At 52.7% G+C, this 17594-nt stretch overlaps 1 protein-coding gene across 1 annotated transcript; it reads left to right on the top strand.

Moving 5' to 3' along the window:
• Positions 1-346: 346 nt before the first annotated feature.
• On the top strand, positions 347-935 carry LOC134434732 (olfactory receptor 14J1-like; the record flags this gene model as incomplete). Its single annotated transcript, XM_063183355.1, has 1 exon — positions 347-935. A coding segment is annotated over one exon (537 nt), but the record flags the coding sequence as incomplete, so codon positions are not given.
• Between the last annotated feature and the right edge of the window lie 16659 nt (positions 936-17594).

Genomic DNA, 17594 nt, shown 5'->3' on the forward strand with positions numbered 1-17594 from the left:
CACGCGGCAGCTGCAGCTCCTGCACTTCTGCCTCTTGCTGGGCATCTCCCTGGCTGCCCTCCTGGGCAACGGCCTCATCATCAGCGCCGTAGCCTGCGGCCACCACCTGCACACGCCCATGTTCTTCTTCCTGCTCAACCTGGTCCTCAGCGACCTGGGCATGATCTGCACCACTGTCCCCAAAGCCATGCACAATTCCCTCTGGGACACCAGGAACATCTCCTACACTGGATGTGCTGCTCAGCTCTTTCTTTTTTATTTCTTCATCTCAGCAGAGTTTTTCCTCCTGACCGTCATATGCTATGACTGCTACGTGTCCATCTGCAAACCCCTGCACTAAGGGACCCTCCTGGGCAGCAGAGCTTGTGCCCACATGGCAGCAGCTGCCTGGGCCAGTGCATTTCTCAATGCTCTGCTGCACACGTCCAATACATTTTCCCTGCCCCCGTGCCATGGCAATGCCCTGGGCCAGTTCTTCTGTGAAATCCCACAGATCCTCAAGCTCTCCTGCTCAAAATCTTATCTCAGGGAACTGGGGCTCATTGCAATTAGCGCCTGTTTGGTATTTGGTTGTTTTGTGTTCATTGTTTTCTCCTATGTGCAGATCTTCAGGGCTGTGCTGAGGATCCCCTCTGAGCAGGGACGGCACAAAGCCTTTTCCACCTGCCTCCCTCACCTGGCCGTGGTCTCCCTCTTTGTCAGCACTGGCATTTTTGCCTCCCTGAAGCCCCCCTCCATGTCCTCCCCATCCCTGGATGTGGCAGTGTCAGTTCTGTACTCAGTGGTGCCTCCAGCCCTGAACCCTCTCATCTACAGCCTGAGGAACCAGGAGCTCAAGGCTGCAGTCTGGAGACTGATGACTAGACAATTTAAGAAACATTAAATTGCTGGACAGTTTCTGAAAATAATTTCTAATAAAAGTTGTCTTGATACTTCTTGTTGGTTTCATTTTGGAGCTTTTATTTGGTTGTTTACCTTTTTTAGTGTTGTCCCTAAATGAAAGCAATCAATTTTGCCATATCTCATTTTGTTTCTCCACACGTCCACTGTGACCTGTAGACTGTGTCAGCGAGGAGCTGTGCTCTTGATACCTTTAAATGAAAAAAAGGATTTCTTTCATATGAAGCTATCAAGAACATAGCTCCTCACTGCCACAGTCCAGCAAAGTTTTCTGTAGAGATGCCCTTTTGTTTCCTTCTCTGGAGCTGCAGCAGCAATGTCTGTGTGCAGAGCTGGGGGCAGATCAGTGCTGGCACAGCAGCTGTGCCCAGCAGCAGCAGCACTTGGTGTTGCCAGTGCTGCTGCCGTGGCCCTGCCCTGCTGCCCTGGTGGCCCTGGTGTTGCTGCAGGGCCTGAGTGCTCTCGGGGCCGGGCACAGCCCTGGGGGTGGCAGTGCCGGGGCTGCAGCAGGGACAGGCCATGGGCACTGCTGGGGCAGCGCTGACGCCTCAGCCCAGGCCCTGGGGGCTCCAGGCTCCTTGCCCAGGCTTTCTCAAGAACATGGCCAGGCCAATGCTCAGCACAGAAAAGCCCCGTGAGCAGCCCCAGGCTGGCCGTGGGCAGGCTGGGGGCAAACAGCATGGCTGGGGCTCTGCAAGGGCCCTGGGGGAGACGGGAAGGAGCAGCAGAGCAGGGGTAGATCCATCTCCAGTGTGCTGGCCTCTGCAGTCAGCCAGAAAGTTTGTTCCCATCAGCTGGGAGTTTCCTATCCCACTGCAGATGCTGTTGCTCAGAGCCAGGGCTTCCTGGCAGCTGCCCCCAACAGCCCTGAGCATTTCCTCTGCTTCACATTTGCTTTCTTTGCACCTCCTGCTTCACATTTCTTCTAATTGCCCACCCCAGGGGGCCCACAACTGGACACAGCACTCGAGATGCTGCCCAACCAGTGCCCTGCACAGGGGAAGAATCACTGCCCTGCTCCTGCTGGCCACACCATTCCTGATGCAGGCCAGGAGCCATTTGCCTTCTTGCCCACCTGGGCACACTGCTGCCTCATGTCCAGCCTGCTGTCCATCAGTCCCTGCACGTCCCTTTCTGCCTGGCTGCTCTCCAGCCGCTCTGTCCCCAGCCTCTAGCACTGCAGGGGTTGTTGTGGCCAAAGTGCACAACCCAGCACTTGGTCTTCATAAACCTCACCTTTTTGGATTTGGGCCCTGGATCCAGTCTGTCCCAGGCACTGTGCAGAGCCCTCCTACCCTCAAGCAGATCAACACTCACACCCAGTTTGGTGACATCTGCAAAGATGTCCTTGGTTCCATGGGGCCCCAAATATGACAATGGTGTCCTTGGTTCCATGGGGCTACACACTGTCACAATGTTCTCGTTGGTGCTGCAGTTTCACAGGAGTCCCTTGGTTCCATGGGCCTCCGCAGTGTCAGAAAGGCCGTGGAGTGTCCCAATGGTCTCCTTGATTTTGCAGTGTCAAAATGGTGAAACCCCTTGGTTACACAAGGCCCTGCAGTGTCACAATGGCCTCTGTGGTTCCATGAGGACCCCGAGTGTCACAGCGCACTCCCTGGCTCCATTTGGCCCCAGAGCACCACAGTGGACCCCTGGTTCTGTGGGCCTGCACGGTGTCACCATGGTCCTCTTAGTTCCATGAGGCCTTGCAGTGTCACAATGGCCCCAGAGCGTCCCAATTATCACAGAATGACAGAATCAAATAGGCTCGATAACACCTTTGGGATCATCAAGCCCAACCAATACCCTAATACTCCCTTGTCACCCAGATCATGGCACTAAGTGCCACTGGAGAGGGACAGTGACTCTGCCACTTCCCCCCTGGCCAGCCCATTCCAATGCCCACTTACCCTTTCTGTGAAGAATTTCTTCCTATTGCCCAGCCTGAACCTCCCCTCGTGCAGCTTAAGGCTGTGTCTTCTTTACCTGCCCTCCGGCAGATCCACACTCACACCCAGCTTGGTGCCATCTGCAGTTTGTGAAAGGTGGACTCGATCCCCTCAGCCAGATCATCAGTGAAGATATTAAACAGGACTGGGCCCAACACAGATCCCTGGGGGACAGCACCAGTGCCTGGACACCAGCTGGGTGCAGCACCATCGCCACCACTCTCTGAGCCCAGCCTCCAGCCAGCTCTTAAATCTCCCAGCGAGGAGGGAACCTGCCCAAGCTGTGGGCTGCAGCTTTTCCAGGCAATGCTGTCAGAGAGTGTCAAAATCTTTGCTGAAATCCAGGCACACAACATCCACAGCCTTTCCTGCATCCATAGGTGGGTCACCTGGTCATAAAAGGAGACCAGGTTGGTCAGGCAGGACCTGCCACTCCTAAATCCACGCTGGCTGGCTCTGATCCCTCGGCCATCCCGTGGGTGCCCTGTGATGGCACTCAGGGTGATCTGTACCATAACCTTGCCGGGCACCCAGGTCAGGCTGACAGGCCTGGAGTTTCCCAGCTCCTCCTTCCAGCCCTTCTTGGGGATGGGCTCACACTGGCACCTCCAGTCCTCTGGGACCTCCCTGGTGAGCCAGCACTGATGGTAAATGATGGAGAGCAGCTTGGGGAGCTCATCCACAGCTCCCTCATCCCCCTGGGATGGATCCCATCTGATCCCACACACCTGTGAGCATCTGAGTGGCTCAGCAGGTCACCAACTGCTTCCTCCTGGATTACAGGGGGCTGTTCTGCTCCATGTGCCCACCTACCAGCTCAGGAAAGCACTTGTCCTGAAGACAGCCTGCCCTAATATTGAACATTGAGACATACATGGTATTAAGCAGCTCAGCCTTTCCTTATCTTTAGTTACTGTATTCTACACTGTGTCAAAAAAAAGAGTAGAGGTTCTCTTTATCCCGTATTTTGCTAAAAATTTATTTGTAGAAACATTTACTACTATTTTGCACAGAAGTGGCCAGGTTAAGTTCTCATTGATCTTTCACCTCTCAGCTTTTATTTCTGCATGACCTATCAAGATCCTTAAACTTTTCCTAAGTTGCCTGACCTTCTGTCCAATGTTGATGCTCTTTCTTTTTTCCCCTGAGTTCCCACAAAATCTCCACGGCCAGCCAGGCCAGTCATTTTCCTCACTAGCTCATCTTTTGCCACACTAGGACAGGCTGCTCCTTCCCCCTTAAGGTTACTTTCTTGAAATGTGTCCATCCTTCCTGGATCCCTTTGTTTTTAAGGCCTGTTTTCCTTAAAATAATCAGTACCTGATTTGGTACGCCCCAAATCTGCATCCTTAATAGGCCAAAGTCTGCCCTTTCTAATTCCAGTGTAGAAGTTTTGTTGATGCCCCTCCTTCTTTCACAGAACAATAAAAACTTGGTTATTTCATGGTCACTGTGCCCCAGGCAGCCCCACATCTGCCACCAGCCCTTCTCTATTTGTTGACAGCAGGAGACAGAGCTTTCTTTGGCAGTGGGAGTGTTACCAAAATGTCACTAAAACAGAAATCTCCATAACCCCAATGTAGCATTAAGAATCAGCATTCTTTATTCAGCTGTATGCACAGGGGATAGCTCCTCCCAAAGCTGTGCATGCTGAGTACAGGAAAGTTTCTGTTTATTTTCTGTATGTTGCACACATATTCATTGATTGTCTTAGACTAAACACACATATGGATAATCATTTCCTCAAAATAATTAACACATTTCCCCTCCCCTTTACTCATGCATTCTTCTATCCTGGGGGTCTCTCTGGTGGTCCCTGGTGGTCACGGACCCCAATGTTCCAGTGGGCCTGGCTGAGCTGGCAGGACACTGAGGCGGCTGGACTTCCAGTTCCCTTACCACACAATGGGCATTGTGTGGTTTCCAGAGGTCTGGTGTTGTGGAAAACAAACCCCAGGTGTCAGCTCAGCTGGTGGATGCAATTTATCATCTGGTAACATGAGGTCACAGAGTGGGCAATGACATCACAGAGTAGGGTAGGTGAGGTCATGGAAAAGCTATGACATCATAGACTTCCTCTGTGACATCACAGAGCCAGCTGTGAAATCACAGGGCAGGGGTCTGACATCACAGAGCAGATTATGACATCACAGAGTGGGCTCTGACATCAGTGACCAGCGGTGTGATATTAGAGAATTGGCTGTGACCTCACAGAGCAGGCTGTGACATCACAGAGGGGCTGTGTGACATCCCAGCAGGGCTGTGTCAGGTCACTAGGTTGGTCACTCTGCCCCAGCTCCCCCTCACAGTTTCTCCCAACAAGTCCAATGCTGTTCATGCCCAGCAGGGTCCCTGTCCCCCGGGATCCCCCCGGCCCACCTGGAGCCACAGCCTCCACCAAAGGATGTTCCACAGGATCCACCCCAGAGCCTGACATGGGGACAAGGGGCCAGGGCTGTGTGACCAGGACATCAAGGACGTGGGTTCTCCAGTCACTGTGGCCTGGATTGGGTTGCCCAGGGCAGGAAAAATGTCTGGCAGCTGGAGCAGGGTCTGGGAAGGGCCTCCAAGGTGGGGCTGGAGCCCTTGGGCTGTGAGCAGAGGCTGAGGGAACTGGGCTTGTCCAGCCCTGAGCAGGGAAGGCTGAGGGGCTCCTCATCCCAGCCTGGCAGTGCCAGCGAGGAGGGGATGGGGAACACAGAGCCAGGCTCTTCACAGGAGGCCTGGGGGGAGACAAAAGCCAGTGGATGGAAGGGGAAAGAGGAGAGATCAGCCAGGGCATGAGGAGATGAAATGAGTCAGGCTGCTTTCAGCATTTCCTCAACAGCAAGAGCAGCCTGACCTCCCATCTCCATCCACCACTGACAGCTTGGCAAATCAGGAATTGTTTGAGCTGTTTTGCACCCAGTCCAGGATGAGCATCCTGATACAAGAACTTATTTGTTCTTTAGTCTGAAATTAATTTTAGTAAGGAAATCACCTGTGAATGGTGGACTCATCAGATGCTGCTGGGACGTTGCACATATCTCAGGGAGGATTGTGATTGGTTTGAAATGGTGTCCTGTTCAACTGGAGCCTGTTTGCCATGAAGAGAAATTTTCTGTGCCTCTGAGTGTCACCGATTCCACACCCCCCAAAAGAAAGAAACATGATGAGTTGTGGTTCCCACTCCAGTGGTAGCACTTGGACCTCCCTCCATAGCCAGAGCAGAGCTCCCTTATCCCACAAAGTCCCTGGCAATGCAGGGATGAAGGAAACAAGACAGGCTGTAGGGATCAGGGGCAGGGTATGGTCAGGGATTTGGGGTGGTTGTAAGCCCAGGGTAGGACCCGGCCCTTGGCTGTGGTGAACCTCATCCGATTGTCCTGGGCCCATGGCTCCATCCTGTCCAGATCTATCTGCAGAGCTTCCTGCCCTCCAGCACAGCCACACTCCCACCCAGCTTGGGCTCACCTGGGAACTGACTGAGGGTACTCTCGATGGCCTCATCCAGATCAGCAATAAAGAGATTGAACTGACCTAGCCCCAGTTTTGAGCCCTGGGGACACCCCTGGATGTGACTCCTTTCCTCAGCTGCTCTGAGTGCCCGGGGTTGGATGAGGGAAATAGTGGGGAGGAGATAGAGACAAAGTGTGATTCATTGTCAGCCATGAAGGGTCTGGATTTTCATATCTGTTCAAACTGCATGAGGAGGTGCTGGGGGTCAATATCAATTGGACATTGCTGATATCAATCTATGAGCAAAATAAGAAAACAGGAAAAAACAATTCTCTCTGCATTGTTTTAAATACAGTATATTCACATTAAATAGACTTCTGTAATCTGTCTAATTAACCAAAAAACACTTTTATTATTTCCAAGGGCTTTTCTTGTTAAGGTGTGTTTGGAACAAATATTTATTAGCCTTTTACATTGAATTTCTGAACAGAAGACCTCAAGAAAAAAGAAGCCTCTGGAGAAATAAAATTCATCATCAACCTCCAAGTGGCTGAGAATCCATTGCCATCAGAGCAGCAATGAACAGAAATGGGCACAGCTTTTTGGCAGGCCCAGCTTCGGCATGGGCCCTGGGCCTGCGGCAGGAGCAGCTCTTGAGGGCCCCAAGGCCAGGGCTCTTGTGCTGCCCTGGGCAGATGGGATGGCAGCAGGGGCTGCAGAGCTCTCAGCACCTCAGCCCGAAGGGAGCAGGGAAGCCAGGGAGCCTCCTTTGGCCTTGGCCAAGCACCTTCCCCCATGGCTAGGGCTGAGTGCTGTGGCAGCTGCAGCTGCTGCTGTGCCCTTGCCAGGGGCTGAGGCAATGGGGCAGTGCCCAGAGCAGCCTGGCCTGAGCAGAGCTGTGGGACCAGAGCCGGCAGGGCTGGGCTGGGGAGAGGCCCTTGGTGCTGCCCAGAGCTCAGGACAGCTGGCAGAGCTTGCAGGGAGCTGGGCTGGGCTCAGAGAGCCTGGCCCAGAAACCATCAGTGTCCATCTCAGCCTGGCTGAACGCGCAGGGGCAGGACTCAGGCCAGGCCTTGTGGGGCAGGGCCAGCGCCTGTGCAAGGCATTGCAAACAGGCAAGTGGCCCAGAGAGGAGGCTGCTCAGTGCCCTTGGTGGCATGGACAGAGCAGGGAGGGGGCCCAGGACATTTGCCAGCACCAGCCTTTGTGCCCATGCATTGGCAGCCTTGGCTGCTGAGCCCAGCTTTGGCCTGGGCTGAGTTTGGCTGTGGTCCAGCTCCATCCTCCTGCGGGGCTCAGGTCCTGCTCCCAGCCATGGCCAGCCTTGGCCGGCCTCTCTGCTGGCCCAGAGGCCAGCAGAGCCCGGGGCAGGGCTGTCTGTGCAGGCTGACAGGTGCCAGGGGCTCTGCAGGAGCTGGCAGAGGCTGCCCAGCAGGGAGGCCATGGGGCACAGAGCCCCAAGGCTGCTGTGGGCACCACGGCACAGGGGCCGTTCCCAGCCGCAATGCTCCTGGCCTGGGCTGGGCCCGCACAGGGGCTGGGCCACCATGGCTGGGCCAGCACAGGGCCACAAAGGGGCCACGCAGCCGCTGTCGGGGCTGACAGCAAGGCCAGGCACACACAAGCAATTGCTGAGCATGGCCTGTGCTAGCCAGGCCTGACTGTGCCAAAGGCAGAGCTCAGCTGCCCTGGGGGCTGCAGGAACAGTCCAGAGCCCAAAGTGCCTCCATGGCTGTGCTGGAGACCAAGGCTGCAGGAGGGAAATGCAGGGCTGCTGTGGGATGGGGAGGACATTGAATTCCAGCACACACCTCAGCTCTCTGATGATCCCAGCACCATGCTGGGCCCTGTTTCAGACTGGAACAGAACAGATGTTGATGGGTGAGGAGCCCTGTGGGGTTGTCAGGGACCTGCAGTTTGCAACGTGCTCTGCTCTCCCTCAGGTGCTCTTGGAGAGATGCAATCCCACCTGGGTACCTCAGGGTACAAGTGGCCCTGCCTTTTCACGGGCACACAGCTGATGTCTGCCTGGAAAGGGGCACAGGTTTTAATACCTGTTAGTTTCATCATATACAGGCAAAACTTTATCATCTGGGTCATTTGAGTACTGTTAAGAAATGGCAAAGTTTTCCCACCACGAACAGGGTTTTCCTGGAGGTGTACAGATAGCAGGAGAAGAAATACTGATCTTGCTTTCTACTGGTGTCACCAGTATCCATTCTATTATATAAATCTCTCTTTTCCATTTGGGGTTTCAAGCTCTCCTATTGAAATGGCCATGTCTAAGGACATCTCTTCACTAGACGAGCTGGATATTTATGCTTCCCATTGCTCCCAGATTTCCTCATCCAGATGCTCTCTGGTCATTCAAGTGCCTCTCAACTGACTGGCTTCATGCTTTGAGCTGCAGGAAGTTGCCCAGTCATTCTGAAGTGCAAATAAATATATCAATAATCAACATCTTTATTGTGTTTATATCTATCACAGAACTGCCTTTTCTTATGTCTTTGTCTAAAACTGTTCCTGTACAGAAATCCCTTGGGGATGGTGGACATGTCAGATGCTGCTGGGACATCATGGAGAACTCTGTTTGCTGCAATGTTAAACTGTATCCTGTTCAAATTGTGGTTTTTTGGCAAGAAACCCTTCTGTGCCCCTGAATGTCACCAGTTCCTGAGCCCAAAGGACACAAACCTGATAAGTAGTGGTTCCCACTGCAGGGGCTCTGCACAGGAGAAATCTTCATCCCCTTTCATTTTTTTCCTCCCTCTGGGCATGGAGGGAGCTCCTGACTTCAGCCTGTGACTTGTGTGTGCAAAGGGAAAATCTGGGCAGAATCTAGGCAGGGAGGGTATGGGGGGACCTTGGGATCTGTGCTGGGCACAGAAGGTGTTTTCCACTGCTCTGAGACTGTCTGCTGTGGAAAGTGGATTTAATATCCATCAGAGGAATGACTTTTGCATTTGATGGAGCTGTGCCTTCCCTTGGCTTTGTTGGCTGACAAGAAATGAACAGCCCTCTGTGTCTCGGGCAGCTCCTTCTCCAAGGAAAGAAGGTGGGAGTTGGAGCCAAGGAGCTGAAAGCTGCAGGTGCAGCCTGGGCTGGAGGGAGCTCAGATTTGCACAAGGCTGCTCTGAGTGCCAGGGCTTGGATGGGGAAATGGTGGGGTGGGGGTAGGGACAGGGTCTGATTCACTGTCAGCCATGAAGGGTCTTGATTTTCATATCTAATCAAACTGCATGAGGAGGTACTTGGATTCAGTGTCAGCTGGAGATAGCACGTATCAATAAATTGACAGGGAAAAAACCCCTAAATTTGGCCTAAGTAATCTTTTCTCACTGTCTTTTTAAATAGAATTTATTCACCTTGAATAGACTCCTGGAATTCATCTAATTAACCACAAATGATTTGAAAATTAAAATCAAATTATTCCCAGAGGCTTGGCTTGTTAAGGTGTTCGGAATGGTAATGAGCCCTGGGACACTGAATTCCTGCACTGAAGAGGTGAAGGCTGAACAAGCCCCTGCAGCAGGAAAATTCAGCAGCAGCCTCCAAGGTGCTGAGGATGTCAGCAGCCCCCACTGAGGCCATCCCTGCCCAGAGACCGTGGGGGAATGGGCAGACAAGGAGAGCGTCCCTGGGGCTGGGGCAGCACAACTCAGAGGCAGCAGCGGCTCCAGCTGGGAAATGGAGTGTGGAATGTGGCTGGGAAAGCCCTGCCTGGGCTGGGATAGAGGCTCTGGGGGGATTGGGGTTCCAGGGCAGGGCAGGGCTTGGGTTCCAGGGACGGGCAGAGCTGGACCTGCCCCTTTCTCCCCCCCACCCCTGACAAAATGTTTTCAGCCAACAATCTCCAGTCTCTCACAACACGGAATGTTGGAGGTGAAATCCCAATCTTGGACATGAGCACCTGGACTAGAAGGACAGTTCTTTCCCAAAGGAAGGAAAGCACAGAGCCTTCCCCAGAGTTTTGGGGACAGATGAAAGGTGACCCTTGTGAAACCATTACCAGCCAGATTTGTCCTGACAATCTTCCTATTGGAACAATCTCTGGATATATGGAATTTTGGAGGTGAAATCCCAATTCTGGCCATGGGTGTCTGGAGGAGAAGGCCACTTCTTTTCCATGAGAAGGAAAGCACAGAGCCCCAGTATTTCAATAGCAGATGAGGAGACTCTCAATGTGCCAAGGTCATCTGGACCAGTCAGGCACAATCGCCTGTTGATTACAAGAAGACCTGCAGTGTCACAATAGACCCTTGGTTCAATGAAGTCCAGCATTGTCACAGTGGTCCCTAGGTTTCATAAGGCCCAGTGGTGTCACAATATTCCCAACAAATCCATGAGGCTTTGCAGTGTCACAATGGTCTCCGTAGCTCTCCAGGCCCCACAATATCACATGACTCCTCTGTTCCATGAGCCCTGAAATGTCACAATGGCCCTTTGGACCCTGGGAGTTTCTAGTGTCACAAGGTTCTCCTTTGGGTCAACAGTGTCACAAGGGACCAATTATGACACGAGGCCCCACAATGTCACAATGGTTGGTTCCATGCAGCCCTGCAGTGTCACAAAGGCCTCTTGGATTCACAAGGCCCCACAGTATCACAATGGTCCTCTTGGTTCTGTAAGGAACCCCAGGGTCACAATGGTCTCACTGGTTCCATGAGGCTCCTCAGAGTCACGGTGGACCCTTGGTTTGATGGGGCCTGCAAGTGTCACAATGATCCCTACATTCATGGACCACACAGTATCACTACAATTCCCTTGGTTCCATGAGGCCCAGCAATGTCACAGTGGTCTCCATGATTCCATGAGGCCCCACAGTGTCACAATGGTCCCTTTGTCTCCCAGGGCCCTACAGTGTCACAATGGTCCCTTGGTCTCACAGGGCCCCACAGTGTCACAGGGGTCCCTTGGTCTCACAGGGCCCCACAGTGTCACAATGGTCCCTTGGTTCCATGGGCCCTGTGCTGCTGCATTCCCCCCTCCCCTTCTCAGGCCGCCCTGCCAGCTGAGAAATGCTCCTTGGGCCTCGGCCTTGGCCAACAGCCCCTGGGCTCAGCTCCTCTGCAGCTCATCACAAACACTGTCTGCTCCAGGCACTGCTGCTGCCCAACCAGCTCCTGCTTTCTGTAGGAGTAGCCCTGGGAACTGTGTTTGTTCCCTCCGTGGCACAACATCCCTGTTCTCACACTGCCAAAGAAAGCTGGTGGTGCCAAGTGCGGCCAGGATGAGCCATTGCTGGGACTGAAGGCCCCTCCTTGGGGCCCTGCAAACAGCGCTCCAAAAGGAGCCCTTGGAGCTCTCCTGGGCCAGCGACTCCCTCTGAGTGGGGCCTCTCCCAGCCGGGAACTCTCCTGTTTGCTGCACTCGGGGATCCCCAACAACAACAGAGCCTGGGCCGGTCCCTCCACTCCTCCAGGCTCAACTCTTTGCCCGCTGGGGAGATACCAAAGATCCACAGTGAGCATTCCCTGCCCTCAGGGGAATTTCTGACAGGTGCCTTGCACTGACTCTTTGTGTCTGTGTGTACACAGGAGTGCCTGTGCTGGGGAAATGTGGCAGAAATGCTGCTCTGTGAGGGGTTGAGTGCCTTGGATAGCTGAGCCAGTCAGGCCTGTAGGGAAGGTGAAATCACAAGGCCTAAATGAAGTTAAATGCTGCTGAGAAGTTTTCTTTTGCTAAGCGGTTACCTTTAGTATAAATTATATGTTAAGTTCAATATTGTTAAGTGTTATTCCTCTGTTAAGTTGCGAAGTCATAGGTTTAAGTTAGGTTACATGCTGTTATACTCTGCTCTTTTGCTAAACTGTGAGGTTGAAAGTATCAGTTAAGGTTAATGTATTAGTAAAGTCCTGTTAAGTTTGAGGTCTGTTAAGCTTTCAGGCCGTGTTCCTTTTATCCTTGCCCTTGCTGTCCTTGTGTCACACACACACACACAGGGACACTTCTAGGTTAATTTCTGGTTTGATTGCCTAGATTCTGTTTGGTTTTGTTTTTGCTTTGTTTCCTTGGTGTGCCTGAAGTGCCCAGTCAGGAGCAGAGTGACTCTTGCGGAGGAACTTTGTGCTGCTGTTGGTTAATATTAAATCTGGTTTTTGCTGCTCCCTTGCTGGGGATTTTTTCAGCCCTCTCAAGGCCTCGTTGGTACCAGGGTGAAGGAGCCCTGGCCCAGGCTCTGGCCTGGGGGACATGGAGACGCTGCCCGGGGGTCCCTGTGCTACCCCCAGGGCCCGGCCCCCCGGCCCCGATTCAGGCTCTGGGGTCGATCTCGTGGAACATCCTCTGGGGGAGGCTGCGGGGCCGGGGGCAGGGGGACCCGGGGGGAGAGGGGACCCCGCTGTGCACGAGCAGGGTTGGACTGCTCTGGGGGAACTGTGAGGGGGGCCACAGCAGAGTGACCTCCCCAGTGACCTCACACAGCCCCTGTAATGTCATACAACCCCTGTGATGTCACACTGCCCCCATGATGTCACACAGCCCCTGTGATGTCACACTGACCCTGTGATATCACACTGACCCTGTGACATCACAGAGTCAACTCTATGTCACCCTGTGATTACAGCTGTGCTGTGACATTGCAGAAGACTGATGTCACAAAGTCACCCTGTGATGTCACAATCTGTTCTGTGATGTCACAGCCTCCTCTATGACGTTACACAGCCACCAGGTGATGTCACAACCCATTCTCTGATGCCTCAGAGCCACCCTCTATGATGGCAGACACTGCTCTATGGCCTCCCAGCCAGCTCTGTGATGTCACAGCCAGCTCTGTGATGTCACAGAACCCTCAAGAACCTTCAAGAACTCAGTTCTATTGAAACACTGAAGTTTCTTGTACTGTCGTGTACAGGGAAACGACAGAGAAAGTGTCCCCAGGCCCCAGGCAGAGCAGAGATCTGCAGGCAGTGCTGATGGGTGGGGACAAAGAGAAGCCAGTTCTTGGTGCCCTGGAGCACAGCAGCAGGGTCTGTGCCACCAAGGGCTGTGAGGAGACACCTTTTCCTGAGGCACTAGGGCCTCCTGGCACAGCCCCAGCCAGGCTGGGCACTGTCAGTCCCTTGTCCTGCCCTCAGCATCCCCCCCTAGACCACATCCCAGTGGCCTCAAGGATCTGCTGGAAGGAGTCCCTGGAGAGCCTTGCTCAGCAATGGCTCTGGGGGCTCCTTAATGCTCCCAGGGCCTGCCGGTTTTTGAAAGGGCTTTGGGTTTTGCTTTTGCCTTGGAAACTCTGAGAGCTTTGTGCAGCCATGGCCTCCAATTATGTGCTGTAATTATCCCCTGCAGAGGCTTTCTCAGTAACACCACTCAGTGGGGCTCATTAATGCTTCAAGTTACTTCAGTTCTTTTAAGGTACTTGGCGTTTCCCTTTGGATACAGACTCTGGGAGAGGTTTGTGCAATCATGGCCCCAAATATCTGCGTTAATTAGTCCCTTGAGAGCTTTGTACTGACACTCAGTGGGGCTCATTAATGCTTTGAGACTCAAGATGTTGAAGGTGCTTTGGATTTTCCTTTCCACACTGTCTGAGAGGTTTTTGTGCCATCCTGGCCACCAATTCTCTCCTGCAAGGAGTCCATGAGGAGCCTGTGTTGGAGAGGGACCTCAGTGGGAACCATGAATGCCTGGAGATACTTTGGGTGTTTCCTCTGCCTTTGACTCCTGGCAAGGTTTGTGCAATCTCCTCCCAGGCCCTGAGGTTCCAGGGCTCACTCCAAATGCACAGTGAGGCTCATGAGGATCAAGCACGTCCTGACAAACCCTAGCTCTGCCTTGATTTCCCTCTGCTCCAGTGTAGTTCATTAGGAGGTTTTCCTTTGACAGTTATGGACTAATAGTTCAAAGAGCTTCCAGGAAATATGTAGTCCTATTTTAAAGGGTGTCTTTTATTGCTGTTCCTATTACACAAGAGGTGATTGCAGCATTCAGTGATTGATATTGATCCAGGGACTCTCCTAAGGAGGTCTGGCCTGCGCAGAGAAGCAGTGCCTTGAGCTCTGAGCCAGTGTGGACAACCTTGCTCCACTTTCCCCAAGCCCATTGTGTCTCTCCTCACTCACCTGGAACCTGCTTTGCTTGGAGAAGTGGCTGCACACAGCCAAAGAGGGATTTGCCTTCTTTGATTTTTGAAGCAATCTAAAACTCCTGAGTTTCCCCATTGCAAACAGACATCCTCCTCAAGTGTGGGCCAAGCCCGAGGTGCCACCCAGAGCACTCCAGGCCTGCCCTGGGCCAGCTGTGAGGGTGGATCATCATCCCAACACACAGTGGTGCCATTGCAAGGGACTGTTGCCATGGACACTGCAATGACCCCACTGCTGGGTTTGGGTGCCATGGCAACCCCCATCAGTTCAGGTTTCCTTGGAAACCAGCCCAAGGAGCCATTTCTGAAGCCAGGTTCCATGGCCAATTGCCTGCCGAGCTGTTGCTGTCCTCAGCGGCCATGGCAACCCTGGGACAAAGCGGTGCCAGGGCTGTTTCAGGTACAATTCCAGTGACAATTGTACCTGGAATTGGTGCCACCAGGTGCCATGGCAATGGCCACGGGGACCCGGTCCTTGGTTTGGTGCCATGGCAACCAATGCCCGGCCCTGTTGTGGTGGTTGGTGGCCATGGAAAGCTGCCCTGGGCCCTTGCTCAGGGCTGGTGTCAGTGCCCAGAGCCAGAGGGGATCCCTTGCTGGGGGCTGTGCCATGGCCACCTGCCCTGTGCCGCGCTGGCCGCTCTGGCACCAGGAACCAGCAGCCACCGGCACTGCCAGGGCCAAAGGCCAGGTCAGCCAGACAGAAAGGGGCGGGGCTGGGCACTGTTTCCATGGCAACCGGCACTGGGGGGACACCTGGGTCACCTGGCCTGGCAGTTGCCATGGAAACCCCGGGCAGGGACTGAGGGCACAGCCCCTGGCACTGAGACACTGCTGGGCCGGGTGCTGAGCACAGGGCTGAGCACGCAGAGATGGTTTTGTTCTTGCTGAGCTGCAGCACAGCCAAGGCCTGTCCTGCCCCTCGTCAGCCACGCTGGGGAGGGGCTGGGGCTGCGGGGGAGCTGGGCAGGGACACAGCCAGGACAGGGGACCCCAACTGAGCCCGGGCATAGCCCAGACCAGAGCACATCATGCTCAGGGTGTGAAGGGGGGAACAAGGAGGAAGGGGGGAATTTTGGAGAGAGGGCTTTTGCCTTCCCAGGGAACACTTAGGCAAGAAGGGGCCCTGTTTCACCAGTGGGCAGGGTCACGACCAAAGACACAGACATCAGCTTAAGGAATTGTGTCATTTATATCATGCACAGCTGCAGAGATTTACAAAAGGATAAGCTCAGCAAAGCACATCATCATTAGCAAAGAATTACAAAAGAAGCTCAGCAATCCATCATAACCCATCATTACATTTTGATGACCAATCCCTTGGTGAAACACTAGAGGTGTTTGTGGCAGACAAAGATTCTGGCTGACTATCAAGGTACACCTTATAGACATCAGTAGTACTTTAGTGACACTGTTCTTCATTCTTTTTTTTTCAATCTCATTCCAATTAGGAACAAGAATTCTGTTGTGCCTGGAGCTGGCACCTTTTTAATTCCAGAATCATGCCCCCAGGCCCTTTGCTGTTCAGCATTACCATGCTGTCTGTGGCTAACAAGGCTTGGGGGGCCCTTTCCCCTCTGGCTGGAAGGGGCCGGGTCCCAGTCCCTGAGGGGCACCCAGGCTCCTGGATGGAATTCCTGTGCAAATCCCTCAGTGTCACAGCAGCCTTCCCATGGAGTCCCGTGGATCAGAGCATTTTCCACAGGGGCTCTTGGGGCAAACAGGGAGATTTGGTCTGGCAGGATGTGTAAAACAATCTCCTGTCAGATCTGCTTGTTCTCACACAGAATCCTTGGCTGCAGGGACACATTCCCATTGTTCCTGCCCAGGGTTCAGGACTCTGAGTTGTCTCTCCTAGGAGCTGCTCCTTCAGCTGCCTCAGGAGGGCCTTTTGGCCTCCGGACCCACACTCTGGCTCCATTATTAGGGCTGCTGGATCCAAACCCTTTATCTCCACAAACGGTGGTGACTGGAGGTGGATCTCCTGTTTTCACAATCGTTCTTAAAATTGCAAAATCAATAATTGTGCTACCCTGTCATGGGGTTGAACAATCCAATCTTGTTTGTTATTGTTTACAGAATTACTGTAATTTCTCCTTGATATTCTGCATCATTTCCTCCTGCCATGACAGGAACACTTTGCAAGGCCAAGCTCCAAGGGAGCAGTTACCAAATCAAAGTGTCCTGGAGGAATCTGAACTCCTGTTTCAGTACTGATAGCTCGCATTTGCCTTGAATTTCTCAACATTAATTCCAATGCATGAAGGCCCAGCCCTGCAGCCTCTGGGCTGGCCCTGCCAGGGGCCATCACAGCCAGAACAATTTCCCAGGCAGCCCAAGTCTCACTGCCCATGGCTGGATTTGCAAACTGGGGGCAGCCGTGCACAGCCAGGGGGTTTCATTTTCCCAGTGGGCCATTGTGAAGGGCATGGAGCACATCTGGGAGATGGGTTCTCCATGGACAAAGGTTCCCATCTCCTCATTTTTCCAGCTGCTCTTTTAACAACCCTTTCACCCGTGCAACCAATCCTGCAGCTTGTGCATAATCTTGTACGTGAAAAACCCTGCAGGCAAGATCACTGTATTTTTCACAGGAACAGACAAAGCACTCTGCATCACAGTATCAGCAAACCCTGCAAAAATAGCCAATTTCCTCCCTTTCTCCCTTTTTCATTGTATACAATCTCAAAAAGTTGACCACTGACATGAGGGTCCTGGCCAATCCTGTTCTGTAGGGTATTTAGTGTTACATCCCTGAGCAGGCAAAGCTACAAAATTAGTATTGTTAGCACTATTTCACATTATTATATAATTTTATACATAGATAGTGATATAGAAATATAGATAGATACAGACATAAATAAATATATATAAATAGATATATTGAGGTCTTATTATACTATAAATATATATAATTGTTATGTATATAGATATTTCAGTTGCACAAATGCATTTGAGCTCAGGATTAAAACGTTGTTCTCTTGCTCCATGTGGAAGCATTCCAACCATAATTGTTTCTTCTGAAGGTGCTGTTCCCAATGTACTCTCAACAAATTCATCTTTGTCTGCCCAAACCCACAAGGTCTTTTCCTTTTCCATTTGCAATTTTTGGATGCATTTGAAGCCATCCAGGGGTGCAGCTTCTTTTACCCGACTGCCCCACTGCTCACACAGGGATCCAACCTCAGCCCACTCCAGAGCCAGGGAACTCCAGGGAAGGGCTT

The sequence above is a fragment of the Melospiza melodia genome, unplaced genomic scaffold (assembly GCF_035770615.1).
Source record: "Melospiza melodia melodia isolate bMelMel2 unplaced genomic scaffold, bMelMel2.pri scaffold_46, whole genome shotgun sequence".
NCBI lineage: Eukaryota > Metazoa > Chordata > Aves > Passeriformes > Passerellidae > Melospiza > Melospiza melodia.